This window comes from Bufo bufo, chromosome 2 (genome assembly GCF_905171765.1).
Source record: "Bufo bufo chromosome 2, aBufBuf1.1, whole genome shotgun sequence".
NCBI classification, from domain to species: domain Eukaryota; kingdom Metazoa; phylum Chordata; class Amphibia; order Anura; family Bufonidae; genus Bufo; species Bufo bufo.
The window spans coordinates 691,509,829-691,525,842 of NC_053390.1; the positions used below are offsets into that span (position 1 = coordinate 691,509,829).

At 40.1% G+C, this 16,014-nt stretch overlaps 1 protein-coding gene across 2 annotated transcripts in view; it reads right to left on the bottom strand.

Moving 5' to 3' along the window:
- The window catches only part of GPM6A (glycoprotein M6A), a 456,304-nt gene that overhangs the window by 42,946 nt on the left and 397,344 nt on the right, over window positions 1–16,014 (bottom strand). For both annotated transcript variants that reach the window (XM_040418684.1, XM_040418683.1), the window contains exon 3: window positions 9,150–9,306. In XM_040418684.1, the coding sequence (XP_040274618.1) occupies window positions 9,150–9,306 (157 nt within the window). The remainder of the gene's footprint in view (window positions 1–9,149; window positions 9,307–16,014) is intronic.

A 16,014-nucleotide genomic window follows, 5' to 3' on the forward strand; every position in this document is an offset into this window, starting at 1 on the left:
TCGTATTACTATAATGTGATATTGTTTGGTAAACACATTAATCCAGTCAAGATAACATTGGCTATATCTACCATGTATTTATTTAATATGGCCACATCCTAAGGAAGGTTTAAAAAAATAAGTACTGTAACTACTTTTAAATAATTCAAATATAATTAAATAAAAGGGGTTGTTATGACAACTAAAGGCTTTCAGTGGCGTAAAATAATAAAAATAATGACACTTAAATCATTAATTCCCCGCGTCTTCTGTTCTGATGCTTCCCATTCCACCTCCCATCACTAGTTTCTGGTTCGTTTCAATACAGGAAAGTTGACTACTCAGCCAATCCGTCACTTTTGTGACCATTGCTTGGCTGTGCGGTCATTCCCTGTGTGTTAATAGAAATCAGGAAGTAGAGACTAGTGGGGAAACAGGAAGTGTCAAAACAGCAAGTATTATTTCATTTTTATACTATGCAAAATTATGAAATCATTATGGGAGCCATTTATTAGGACCGGCTATCTAGACGCCGTCCTTAATCCCCCTGTGCTGGTGCTGGATGTGCCAAAGTTATGTAGGCCTCTGCATAACTTTTGCATGTGGTGTAGCCGGCCATGTGACATGATTTAAACTATGCAGGCATAATTTAAAGGCTATGTACACCTTTGGAGAAATTTATTTATGATTGCATTTGACAAATTTTTGGCAAAAAATCATGTTTTCAATTGTCCTTTATTAAAAATATTGAGCCATTCTGTCACAAAGGTTTACCTGTTTTTGTAATATGTGACTGGTACTTTCACTTTGTGCCGGTCATCTAATAACCCTTATCGCTAAACTAATAAGAGGTTATGAACACTTATTTAAGCCACATTCTTATCAGTAAGATAAGAACTGAGCTATAATAAGTGTTTATAATGTCAGAGAGCAGAGATAAGGAGTCCTTCAGCTCCTGTCTGACGGAAAAGACAGAAAATGCAAAGGGTGCTACTAGAACATCTCAGCTATGTACACAAAAAAATGATTCCATATTTTTAATAAAGACCAATTAAAAAAAATATTTTTAGCTCAAAATGAGTACAATGCAATAATAAAAGGTGAACATAGCCTTTAAGAACATTTTTCATGCCCTAAACTGGCATTAAAAATGATGAATGAGATGAAACGGATTGCCCAGCCTCTTTCCCGCCCACACCGCTACCTCGGAAATTGGAAAAAGTCGTAGATTTGGCCACAAAACCCCTTTGTGACCAAATCTGCAACAAAATTATGCAAAAAAGTGGCATATTACCAATAATAAATGCCCCCTATGGTTTTATATTATCATATGAATTAACTTAGCAATCTGTTGCTTTATTCTGAATAAAAGTAATTTGAATCCATATGCAAATGATTAGTTAAGGCACTGAGGGCAGGCCCAAGGCACTCCTTCCTCTGCCAGTCCCTGCCTTGATTGGTAGGGCCAGGTTCCTGCATAGCTGTCACACATGTCAATCAGGAAGGAGAGAGAGGGGCTGGCAGAGGAAACAGAGGTGCACTTCTCTGCTCATTTGCATATGGATTGAAAGTGCTTTTCTTCAGAGCAACGAGATATCATTACACTCAGCTGAGCTAGCCCAGGCGCCTTGCCTGGTTTCTGTCCGGCATGGGAACACAACCAAACGGAACAGAATGCATTCAGGTGCATTCCGTTTTGTTCAATTCAGTTTTGTCCCCATTGACAACGTTTTCCTCCGGTATTGAGATCCTCTGCCAGATCTCGATGCCGGAAACGTCAAACGCAAGTGTGAAAGTAGCCTAATTACTCTGCTGCAGTTTACCTGGTTAGCCAGGAAATATGGTAATTTACTTATGCATGTCACTGACTAGGTCTCTAGTTTGCAGGCTGATGCACAAATCATGTATTATCACAGAGTTTAGAAGCCAAATGGATTCTATAAGGGTTATTTCCTGTGTTCCATCTGTCCTCTTGCTAATTAAAAGCTGCTGCCTATCGGCTGGCAGTACTTGGCACCACTTACCATAGTGTTAATAAAACCCTTCACTTTTTATTAGTGAAGAATTCTGAATTCACACTAACTCCTATGTATTGCTTGACGCTACATCAGAAAGAATCAATGACGGAAGCGATAATGTACACCAAACACTGATGCTGGTAAATGACAACACCGATCAGTGACAGACATACAGTATAATAACTGCATACAGTGCATTTAATTTCATTTGTATCAGAAACGGATATTTTTAAACTGAAAGTTTATAGAAAACATTTTTTAAAGAATGTTGGCTTTTTTTCTTTTTCATTCCGACAGCACTAAACCATTGAAAATGAAATAGAACATATCGGCCTTCTGTAGCAGTCAGCACAGAGAGATAAACTCCTATACAAATAGGTAATCCATAGTTTAGTTTACTGCTGCTGCAAGGGAAAGGAGTTCTCTGCTAGTAAAATAGTAGAGTAGTAGAATTGGGATTAACAGTGTGACCGCTTTATTGTTCTCTTGATAGGCCCAGATAAAGATGTTCACAGAGGAGCATTGAACTTGTCTGCGTAAAGTGTGAGGCTTTAATTGAGTCACTCTGCCCTCTTGTAAAAAAAAAAAATTATTGAATATTCACTGATAGAAAATAGATTATAGTGTCCTTTTAACCAGAGTTCTCCAGATTAGTTTGTGTAGATCAAAAGTCTACAAAATATTTAAACACTATCAATCAGCTTTGATGAGGAAATATACGTTTTATATGTGTTAATTGTTACCTCAAGCTTAAAGCGAACCTGTTACCATGAAAATGCTGCACAATCTGCAGGCAGAATATTATAGAGCAGGAGGAGCTGAGCAGATGGATATATACCATAGTTGTATAACTTGTAATCTTTTCATTGTCATTTTTGTTCATTCTGGGGATGGTGGTCATATGGGAGGTCTGACAGTCTTTCCTGTACGACTGTGCAGCGGCCCGCAGGGGGAGAGGACAGAGCAGGGCAGTGGTAGTTGTGGCACTGATAGGAGTGCTAGTGTTTTATGGTCGCTGTCCTCGCTCCAACGCTCCCTCAGGCTGTGCAGTGAATGGTGGGCTCACCGTTTCTTCTCTTAGGGCACACTCTGCTTCTGGGGCTCCTACCTGATGGGGTCAATGACCAGGCCCATTTGGTTGCAATAAATAAAGTCTCTCTTTGAATAGAGAATGGGAGTAGTAGTTCATATAGCAGCAACAGGCACACTTCTGGAGCATGTTACAGAGTAGGCTTTCCCCAATGGTGGTAGTAATCCTATGGCTGTATATAAAGCTCTCTCTCAATCTAGTTTATCATGGGTGAAGCCAGATTCATACCACATATGGACCCAATATAAAAAAACTTGTTACATTCGGTATAAAGTTGACATGCATTCGTTGGATCCATTTTTTTTTTAGATATAATTGATTGTTTGCCTTTTTTTCTTAGAACACAGTTGTATAGCGTGTAAACATATGTAAGTGTATATTCATACATTTTGATCAATCTGCCAAAGACTTAAGTAATCTATATATATATATAAAGAAGGACGTATGTATGTTCCGCTATCACTTAAAAACACAACCATCGATTTCAACTAAACTTGGTATACACGTCCCTTGCTAACTGGAAAGAAATCTTGTGGGGTCACAGCTCTCTAGGACGTACCGTTCCTGAGATATTCCCAAAAATTACCTGCATTAGCCAATACAAGCCTGCTAGTCTTTCTCTTCATATCCCAACTGCCATACACACGGTCACATGTCCTTTATCAGCCAACTGAAGCTCGCAGATCCTTAGTCTCCACATACACACAGTTTTACTCCAGGTTTCCATAACAACCCAGCCATTTTTCTTCACTGCTGTAGGTCAGCTTTAGGCTAGGGCTACACGACGACATGTGTCGTGCGACAATAGGGCATCGCGCAACAAAAGGGACATAGGGCACAAGTACACTGCTACATGTGTCACGCGACATTGATGTTGCACCAATGTCGTGCAACAATTTTTATAATGATAGTCTATAGTGTTGCACTGCGACATGTGACATGCTGCGACTACAACGCAACACGCAACAGTCGCAGAAAAATCTATCTTGAATGGATTTTTGGCAACTGTCATGTGGCAGTCGCAGCATGTCACATGTCGCAGTGCAACACCATAGCCTATCATTATAAAAATTGTTGATACAAAATGTTGCACGACACATGTCGTCATGTAGCCCTAGTATTAAAAGGACAGGGCGCTGTGGAGGTCACTGTTAAAGGGGCGGGCGCTGTGGAGGTCACTGTTAAAGGGGCGGGCACTGTGGAGGTCACTGTTAAAGAGGCGTTCACTGTGGATGTTACTGTTAGGGGGGTAGGCCACTGTGGAGGTCACTGTTAAAGGGGTGTACACTGTGGAGGTCACTGTTAAGGGGGCAGGGGCCACTATTAAAGGGGAAACTGCTGTGGAGGTCACTGTTAAGGCAGCAGGGTACTGTGAAGTCACTGTTAAGGGGGCGGGCCCCTGAGGAGGTCACTGTCAAGGGAGTGGGGTGCTGTGAAACTCAATGTTAAAGGGGCGGGCTGCTGTGAAGGTCAAAGTTAAGGGGATGGGCTGCTGTGGAGGTTCCATTTTAAAGTGCAGGGGCACTGTGGAGTTCAGTGTTAAAGGGGCGGCGTGCTGTAGAGGTCACTGTTATGGGGATACTGTCGATATCTTTTAACGACACACACAAACATTAAATGAAATAGAGAAATGTACCCGTGCAAAGCCGGGTCCTTCCGCTATTCTAATATATAAAGCTGAGTGTATGTGTGTGTGTATGTCCGCTAAAAGAATACGAATGCATTTGCAATCACGAAATTTGGCACACAAGTACATCAGGTGTCCGGCAAGGTTTTAGACCGGGTCTCAGCTCTCTAGCACGTACCGTTCTTGAGATCTTCCCCAAAAAATGCATTAGCCAATAGAGGCAGGCCTTTCTCTTCATATCCCAACTGCCATACACACGGTCACATGTCCCTTATCAGCCAATAGAAGCTTGCAGGCCCTTAGTCTCCACATACACACAGTTTTACACCAGGTTTCCATAACAACCCAGCCATTTTTTCTTCACTGCTGTAGGTTGGCTTTACAGGGGCAGGGTGCTGTAGATGACACTGTTAAGGGAGTGAAGTGCTGTGGAGGTCACAGTTAGGGGGCAGGTAGGGTGGCCATTCAAGCACAAACTCAAAAGGCGGACTTAAAAACTCCACCCAAGGCCCCCTAAGCCACGCCACACCCACGCCACACCCTCCCACTCCCCAGCCAACGGGCATTGAAAAAATGCTTACGCTCAGACAGGACAGTGCTGCTGTCTGAGAATGAGCTGTTTAACCACTTCCCATCTGGGCCCTTTGCCCCCTTCCTGACCAGGCCAAATTTTGCAAAACTGACATATCTCACTTTATGTGGTAATAACTTTGGAACGCCTTTATTTATCCAAGTCATTCAGAGATTGTTTTCTCGTGACACATTGTACTTCATGATAGTCATAAATTTGAGTCAAAATATTTCACCTTTATTTATGAAAAAATCCCAAATTTACCCAAAAATTTTAAAAATTCGCAATTTTCTAAATTTCAATTTCTCTGCTTTCAAAACAGAAAGTGATACCTCATAAAATAGTTATTATTTAACATTTCCCATATGTCTAATTTATGTTGGCATCATTTTGGAAATGTCATTTTATTTTTTTAGGACGTTAGAAGGCTTAGAAGTTTAGAAGCAATTCTTCAAATTTGTAAGAAAATTGCCAAAACCCACTTTATAAGGACCAGTTCAGGTCTGAAGTCACTTTGTGGGGCCTACATAGTGGATACCCCCATAAATGACCCCATTGTAGAAACTACACCCCTCAAGGTATTCAAAACCGATTTTACAAACTTTGTTAACCCTTTAGGCGTTCCACAAGAATTAAAGGAAAATGGAGATCAAATTTTTAAATTTCACTTTTTTGGCAGATTTTCCATTTTAATCAATTTTTTTCTTTAACACATCGATGGTTAACAGCCAAACAAAACTCAATATTTATTACCCAGATTCTGCGGTTTACAGAAACACCCCACATGTGGTCGTAAACTGCTGTATGGGCACACGGCAGGGCGCAGAAGGAAAGGAACTCCACATGGTTTTTAGATGCCATGTCCCATTTGAAGCCCCCTGATGCACCCTTACAGTAGAAACTCCCAAGAAGTGACCCCATTTTGGAAACTAGGGGATAAGGTGCCAGTTTTATTAGTACTATTTTTGGGTACATATGATTTTTTGATCATTCATTATAACACTTTATGGGGCAAGGTGACCAAAAAATTGGTTGTTTTAGCACAGTTTCTATTTATTTATTTTTACAGCGTTCACCTGAGGGGTTCAGTCAAGTGACATTTTTATAGAGCAGATTGTTACGGACGTGGCGATACCTAATATGTATACTTTTTCTCATTTATTAAAGTTTTACACAATAATAGCATTTTTGAAACCAAAAAATTATGTTTTAATGTGTCCATGTTCTGAGAGCTATAGTTTTTTTATTTTTTGAGAGATTTTCTTATGTAGGGGCTCATTTTTTGCGGGATGAGGTGACGGTTTTATTGGTACTATTTTGTGGGACATACGCGTTTTTGATCACTTGGTGTTGCACCTTTTGTGATGCAAGGTGACAAAAATTGCTTGTTTTGACACAGTTTTTTTTATTTATTTTTTACGGTGTTCACCCGAGGGGTTAGGTCATGTGATATTTTTATAGAGCTGGTTTTTACGGACGCGGCAATACCTAATATGTATACTTTTTTTTATTTGTTTCACTTTAACACAATAATAGCATTTTTGAAACCAAAAAAATGATGTTTTAGTGTCTCCATGTTCTAAGAGCTATAGTTTTTTTATTTTTTGAGAGATTTTCTTATGTAGGGGCTCATTTTTTGCGGGATGAGGTGACGGTTTTATTGGTACCATTTTGTGGGACATACGCTTTTTTGATCACTTGGTGTTGCACCTTTTGTGATGCAAGGTGACAAAAATTGCTTGTTTTGACACAGTTTTTTTTATTTATTTTTTACGGTGTTCACCCGAGGGGTTAGGTCATGTGATATTTTTATAGAGCTGGTTTTTACGGACGCGGCAATACTAAATATGTCTATTTTATTTTATTTTTTCTATTTTATTTTTTTTTTTATTCCTTACTTGGGATTTTTTTTTTTTTTTACATGTGAACCTTTTTTTTATTTTATTTTTTCAACACTTTATTTTATTTTTATTTTATTTTACACTTTTCGTCCCCCATAAGGTCATACAAGACCTCTGGGGGACATTTACTTCACTTTTTTTTTTTCACTGTTGATTTCTCCTGTAACTGGGGCTGAGATAGTAGCCCCAGTTACAGGACAAATGCACCCCTAGAGAGGCTGTACAGCAGCAATCCTGCGCTGTACAGCCTCACAGCAGGGCTGATCGAGGTCTCTGAGAGACCTCACACAGCCCCTGCACTCTCCGGTCCCGGCGGTCACATGACCGCCGGGCGCTGTGTCTGCAGCGATCGTGAAGGCAGGGACACCTGGGCACTGTCCCTGCCTTATCTCTGGGTTGCCCTGCTGTCACTGACAGCGGGCAACCCGATCAGCAGCTGCACGATTAGCGTGCAGCTGCTATTTCTGACAGGACGTTTTAAAACGTGCTGTCAGAAATAGACGTCCACCCATAGGACGTTTATATCCTATGGGCGGACGTGAGGCGGTTAAAAGGACATCCCTGTGTCCATCCAGGCCCTGCACCAGATTGAGGACAGGGAGTCTGAAAGCTGGACTTTGGAGGTCCGCTATGGAGGTCAGTGTTAAGGGGCAGATTGCTGTAGAGGCCACTGTTAAGGGGGCGGGGTGTTATGGAAATTACTGTTAAGGAGATGGGTACTATGGAGGTCACTAATAAAGGGGCGGCCACTGTGGAGGTCACTGTGAAAGGGGCGGTCCGTTGTGAAGGTCACTGTTAAGGGGGCGGGATGCTGTAAAGGTCAAAGTTAAGGAGTAAGCTGCTTTGGAGGTCCCATTTTAAGGAAACAGGGCACTGTGGGGAGGTTAGTGTTAAGGGGTGGGAGGCTATGGAGGTCACTGTTAAGGGGGTGGGGTACTGTAGATGTCACTGTTATAGTGGATACTGTCAATATCTTTTAATGACACACACAAACATTAAATAAATAGATGAAATATACCCGTGCAAATCCGGGTCCTTCAGCTAGTAAAAAAAATGCCAAAAGGGCAGACTACTGCCACACAGTATTCTATTGGTACTGTACAGAATAGGCAGTACAGAAACCTGGTGTAAGAAGATCCTGAATAGGTTTAAATAGTAATTATCAACAGAAAGTCCAAATTAATATGACATTTTTCCTAAATGTTCAGGTAAAGTATTTGGAATCAGAGAGAAGTGTCGGTACTACCTGTGCCATATAGTGCATATATGCTTTAGAACAAAACTTGATGTTACTGTATGAATTACCACTGAGATTGTACAGCAAATGTGAATTAAAGTAGTTGTCCGCTTTTTTATATGGATGACCTATTCTCAGGATGGGTCGTCAATATCAGATTGGCAGGGATTTAACTGCCGAAACCACCACCGATCAGCTGTTTGAAGAGAACACAGACCTGGTACGAGCACTTACTTCTCTTCAGGGTTTACCTGCTCCCCATCTACATTTCAGCGCTGAGCAGGTGTAATTACAGCTCCTCCATCCCGATTCACTTCAATGGGAAGGCTCCTTCCTGTTCAAGTGAATAGGAAAGAGCCATACCATTGAAGTCAATGGGAATGACGGAGTTGTAATTATACTTGCTCATCACTGCAATGTTAAGCAGGTAAACAGTGAAGAGAGGGCAACGGTTGTACAACAGCTAACACCCACGCCGATCTGATATTGAAGATAAGGATAGATCATCAATATAAAAAAGTAGACAACCCCTTTAAGTCTAAAGGTCATGCTTACGGTGTGAGAATACAGTAGTTGAGATCAACTAAAGTCTACAGAATTGTCACATATAAGTGCAACCAAGATCAAGGCTTTATATTATTTATGGCAGGAATGGAGAGTAAATATTCTTAACACATTAGCGCTAAAAGTATAGACATTTAACTTGTAAATAACCGGATAACATACCCAAGCACTCACACATCTCCCGCAAGTTGTGATTTTGAAATCCCCATAGAGATCCTTAATGGCACCGGTTGTAAAGAATCCTTCTACCATCAGCAATATGCCATAGACAAAGAAAGCAGCTGCGATCCCATAAATGACATACTTGAAGATATCAATCCTAAGGAGAACAAGGATAAAAGATCTCAGAATTATTACTAATATTAATGTATAATAAATGCTTATATCATAGCAGCAGAAAGCTGAACAGTATGCAGTACCAGTATATACCGTACAGAAGATAATTATTAATCGGAATGAGCGAATTGACTTCGGATAAAACATTCAAAGTCAATTCGCATAATACTTTGTTTGAATACTGTACGGAGCGAGCGCTCCATACAGTATTAGAAAGTATTGGCTCAGATGAGCCGAAGTTATTACTTCGCAAAGTCTCGTGAGACTTCGCATAATAACTTCATAAATTAATATTTACTGTAAATAACATTTCTCGGATTCGGTTCCAAGGTACCACTTGGAACTGAACCCGAGTTCAGGAAATGTTTTTTGACAGTAGTAATTAATTTATGAAGTTATTATGCGAAGTCTCGCGAGACTTCACGAAGTAATAACACTGGTAAATATTGGTATTGAATTACATGTCTTAGTTTATGACTGATGTAGAAATAAGTAAATGTAGGAATAAATAAATAAAACTGACGCAGAATAAGTCTCCCTGCACTCTCCCATTACGCTCCCTGCACTATCCTTGCATTCTCCTTGCACTATTCCTCTAGCCTCCCTGCACTCTCCCTGCAGTCTCCCTGCACTCTCCCTCTCCAATATTCTTCAATTATTTATTTTCAGCAACATTGTCCCTAGCACATGAGCGCTTACCACATCTCTCCCTATGCTCAGTTTACAGGACAAGGGCAAAGACTGCGCAGGATAAAGGTTTTATAGGGCTGTGACATCACAGGGGATGGTGTAAAGGGGGAGTATTAATCACCAATATTTATGCAAATATCGATAATTAATATTCATAAATAGGAGGAGCCGTCTAGTGATAACTCCGCCTATTTATGCCTTTATATAATAATAACATTACTTTCACTATGCCTTACACTGATTGCTACACTAGCTGCATGCGCCTTACTAACTAACTATCGCCAATAATTACACGTTACACAGATACAAATATAACAGTATTTATTAACAATACACTAACAATACAGCACTAATTATACAGTACTCAACTACACTACACGTTCCCAATTCCACCCATAAACCAACTATACGATACACACATTCAATATTAACAGCCCACCCACCTAGTACTATAAACTATCCCTATGGGGTAGACGAAGGTTGACGGTGGTCTTACAAGGGTGTAAGCCAACCACAAAGCATAAATATACTCTCAACCCTTCCTCAACAGATGGCTATCTGTGGAATGGCTGGCTGCACAGCATTATGGGTGATCTTGCATTCCGGGGATTCTTGCATGCAGCTGCCATTTTAGAGAAAGCTGATTTGTTACCATGAAGTATGAGGAAATTCGGATTCAATGCGAATTGAAGTTTTCCTAAACTTTTGACCGAAATCTGCTTCGCTCAATGCTATTTATGACATGTCACTTGTGTTCTCCCTTCTTCTCAGCTATGTCTGATCAAAGCCCTTATGTCTATTACATGTATAGACAAAGTGGTCATTGATATACAGTCATTGATAGCTGGATAGAAGAAGGTGATCAGAATATGGAGAAGGCAGGATTTGGATGTCTTATTCTTCTTAGACATACAATTTTGCCAGTACAATCAGGCTTTAAAATGGCAGCATACAGTATGTAAATTGTGTAAAATACTGTGATAAGATCACTTTTAACCATTACATTCTGAAACAACCACAGGGCAGGATTATCTATTTTATGCCCTTGCCCCTATAGATGATTTAGGACATTCATCCCTATGGTTAAAACATATGTAAACAAATAATCCTTCAATGAACCCTTGGCCCAGAGATTGATGTAATTAACTGAATTTAATAGCCACTTAATACAACACACGTGTGCTGCTAAAACGTTCAGAAACCTTCTAAGCCAGTAAAAAGCTTGCCTTAGTAACACTGTAAAGGCCTTACTACATTACACAAATGCCAGGCTCATATAATCAAGTACACAATCACTTAAAGAAAAAGCAAACGCTTCATCCAAATGAAAGATGCCCGATGATTGGCATCACATCTTCCTGCGTAATCAGGGATGTGCTGCAGATAATTAATTTGGGTGGAACAACTGTGATAGCCAGTGGCGTACATAGAGAAGTAAGGGCCCCATAGCAAGGATCAAACCAGGCCCACCACGCAGGACAGAAGGGTTTCTGCCTAAAAGTTGCTAAAAGTTGTACCTTTTAGAGGGTAGAGTTATGACCAAGTTTTCACCTCCAGTAGAAGAGGAGATAATCCCAACTAAGACTGGGCCCCCTCTTGCACTGGGCTCCATAGCAGTCCGCTGCTATGTTAGTTGCGCCTCTGGTGGTAGCAATCCTTCCTCCCACATTCAGTATGCATCGGCCTGTGTAATCAGGCTGGTGAAAACGGGCACTGATGGATATTTCATAGTGTTGAGCGAGCATGCTTGGCCGAACTGCTGTTCGGCTCGAGCATCGCTATGCTCGGCAGATCTGAGTGCTCGGCCGAATATTTCAGGTGCTCGAGTACAATTTAATTCAATGAAAATCAATGGGAGACCCAAGCATTAAATCAGGCACCCCCTTCTCTAAAGAAAAGAGGGTGTCTGGTTCACAAAAAAAGGTTAGAAATTGATGGAAACCCAATCAAAATGGTTTGGAAACAGCATTAAGAGGATAGCTGGATGAATCTTAGACTCCTATTAAGTATGAAATACAATAGACAACCACACAAAGGCTATATGCCAAAATCCAGGTATGTGCAAGCCATCAATCTATCCAAGAGACAGAAAACAGCCAGCATACCTTACAATGGCAGTCTTGAGAGATATTCAAAACCAGCTCTCATCTGACTAAGAACCAGTAAACCTCAAAGTTATTTTGCATCTGTTGGATGCCTTGGGTGGACCTGCACACCTAGATCAAGATCATTAGGGTGACAAAAAGTTTTCTGATAGTCCTAACATAATATTCAATAACCTTTCTATACAGTTTGGTCATGTAAAAACGTATTAGCATAAACATGGGCATATGGGAAAGACATGCAAATGAGCCGAATCTGCCTTGTTTTTCAGCTGTCATAAGACTATGAACACCAATAGATGGCGCTATTGAGTTATGAGGTTTCACAGTCTTATGACAAGAATAGAATAATATTGTTGTCAGAAGACTATGAAACCAATAGATGGCGCTGTTCATTTATACTATGTGTGGCACAGTACACACCACTGCAAGTATAAAACATGCCCAATGTCTTCTGTTCAAGCACCAAGCAAGTGTCTAAACTTATTTTTTTGTTTTATTTCAATAAAGACTTATACACAACTCAAAATGAGTTTGTGGCCTCTTACTAGACTCTGCCTCAAACCACTGGTCATAACATGACAAGTGTTCAGAACATCAAAATAATCCTTTTTGACAGCTATAGAAACAGAGGATACTAAATAGTGTATATTAACACCGCAAAGAAAATTATTAAACAATCCACATCATTTTATCATATCAGTATTTATATATATATATATATATATATATATATATAAAATTATTGTAATTATTCATTAAGGAGTCAAAATACAACATCCACTGGGCTTTTCATGAGCAGCATCATGCATTTTCATTGCCTGACATACATAACATTTTTATAGATTTTTTTTAGAAGCTTAACCCTTTAGTGACCTGCCTGTTTTGGCCCTTACTAAGCAATTGTTTTTCTTCCTTTTTTAATCGTCACCTTCCAAGAGCCATAACTTTATTTTTCTGTCTATGTAGCTGTATGAGGGCTTGTTTTTCCAGGACAAGTTGTAGTTTTTTAATGGTACGCATAACTTTCTGATTAACTTTTATTAACTCTTTCTTGGAGGGTGATGTAAATAAACAGCAATACTGCCACAGAGTTTTTACGTTATAAATTTTGCAGCATTCATTTTTTGGCATAAATAATATAATATCTTTATTTTGTAGGTCAGAATGATTACAGCGATACCAAATATGAATAGATTTTCTTTTTACATTTTACTAATTTTTTGCAATAAAACCCCTTTTTTTTAAAAACAGAAGAAAGACCCATAACTTTTTTATATTTTTTTCTATAAAGTTTTGTGGGGTATCATTTTGGGGTAAATAACACTTTTTGATCATTTGGTATTTAGTTTTTTCGGTGGCGACTAAGAATAAATGAGCAATTCTGGAATTTTTCCCTTGTTTTTTTTTATGGCACCGTAGAGAATAATTTACATGATATTTGCGTACTGTGGGCCAGTATGGAAGCGGCAATACCAAACATGTGAGAAAGATTTTATTTTTGCAATTTTTTTTATTGAAAAGCGTATTTTCAATGGATAAAAGTTTTTTTTTTTACTTAATTTTTTTATTTACTAATAAATGTTTTTTGTTTTTTACTTTTTATAACCATGTAATAGTCACACAAGGCAACTATGACAGGCAATCATTTGATTGCTTCTAAAATACAATTCACTATCCCTATACACTGCGTGCAGAAATTTTAGGCAAATGAGTATTTTGACCACATCATCCTCTTTATGCATGTTGTCTTACTCCAAGCTGTATAGGCTCGAAAGCCTACTACCAATTAAGCATATTAGGTGATGTGCATCTCTGTAATGAGAAGGGGTGTGGTCTAATGACATCAACACCCTATATCAGGTGTGCATAATTATTAGGCAACTTCCTTTCCTTTGGCAAAATGGGTCAAAAGAAGGACTTGACAGGCTCAGAAAAGTCAAAAATAGTGAGATATCTTGCAGAGGGATGCAGCACTCTTAAAATTGCAAAGCTTCTGAAGCGTGATCATCGAACAATCAAGCGTTTCATTCAAAATAGTCAACAGGGTCGCAAGAAGCGTGTGGAAAAACCAAGGCGCAAAATAACTGCCCATGAACTGAGAAAAGTCAAGCGTGCAGCTGCCAAGATGCCACTTGCCACCAGTTTGGCCATATTTCAGAGCTGCAACATCACTGGAGTGCCCAAAAGCACAAGGTGTGCAATACTCAGAGACATGGCCAAGGTAAGAAAGGCTGAAAGACGACCACCACTGAACAAGACACACAAGCTGAAACGTCAAGACTGGGCCAAGAAATATCTCAAGACTGATTTTTCTAAGGTTTTATGGACTGATGAAATGAGAGTGAGTCTTGATGGGCCAGATGGATGGGCCCGTGGCTGGATTGGTAAAGGGCAGAGAGCTCCAGTCCGACTCAGACGCCAGCAAGGTGGAGGTGGAGTACTGGTTTGGGCTGGTATCATCAAAGATGAGCTTGTGGGGCCTTTTCGGGTTGAGGATGGAGTCAAGCTCAACTCCCAGTCCTACTGCCAGTTTCTGGAAGACACCTTCTTCAAGCAGTGGTACAGGAAGAAGTCTGCATCCTTCAAGAAAAACATGATTTTCATGCAGGACAATGCTCCATCACACGCATCCAAGTACTCCACAGCGTGGCTGGCAAGAAAGGGTATAAAAGAAGAAAATCTAATGACATGGCCTCCTTGTTCACCTGATCTGAACCCCATTGAGAACCTGTGGTCCATCATCAAATGTGAGATTTACAAGGAGGGAAAACAGTACACCTCTCTGAACAGTGTCTGGGAGGCTGTGGTTGCTGCTGCACGCAATGTTGATGGTGAACAGATCAAAACACTGACAGAATCCATGGATGGCAGGCTTTTGAGTGTCCTTGCAAAGAAAGGTGGCTATATTGGTCACTGATTTGTTTTTGTTTTGTTTTTGAATGTCAGAAATGTATATTTGTGAATGTTGAGATGTTATATTGGTTTCACTGGTAAAAATAAATAATTGAAATGGGTATATATTTGTTTTTTGTTAAGTTGCCTAATAATTATGCACAGTAATAGTCACCTGCACACACAGATATCCCCCTAAAATAGCTAAAACTAAAAACAAACTAAAAACTACTTCCAAAAATATTCAGCTTTGATATTAATGAGTTTTTTTGGGTTCATTGAGAACATGGTTGTTGTTCAATAATAAAATTAATCCTCAAAAATACAACTTGCCTAATAATTCTGCACTCCCTGTAGTGCATTGCATTTTAATGTCAGTGTTATACTGGGGAACACTTAAGCCAGGCTTGGGGCCTACTCCAGGCCCCATCCAACCTATACACACATCGGCACCCCGTGATCGCATTTGCAGAGTGCCGATAGGAGACAGCTCCCTGTGTCACTGCTTACACGTGGCAGGAGACATTGCCTACAGCATGTAACAGGTTAAACAGCCCGGAACGGCACTGATGACGTCACCTCGCCCGACCAGTGCAGTGACGTGGTGATGTCACTGCATGCAAGATTTTGCACAGTTTCTTTAATCAAGATGGCTGTGACAGCCTCTCCGTAAGCAAATAATGGCAGAGAGGGAGAGAAAGGCGCACATAGGGTGAGTACGTCAATTAACAATGCCCTCGCTTAGGGAAGATGGCTTGCTCAAGTATTTGTGTTGCACCAAATTGGGCGCAACCACAATGAAGGCCAAATGAAGAAAGTTACTGGTTAATGCAGCCAAACTTGTCCGATAACCTTGGGTGGGAGCCAAGCCCCCGGTCAGGTAAGTAGTAATACTAGGAAAGTGCTGGACCATAGGAAGCACGCATGAGGACAACACAGGGCACAGAACCACAACCAGGAGTCAAATAAATTCAGATTTATTCAAAGACGACGTGTTTTGGGGT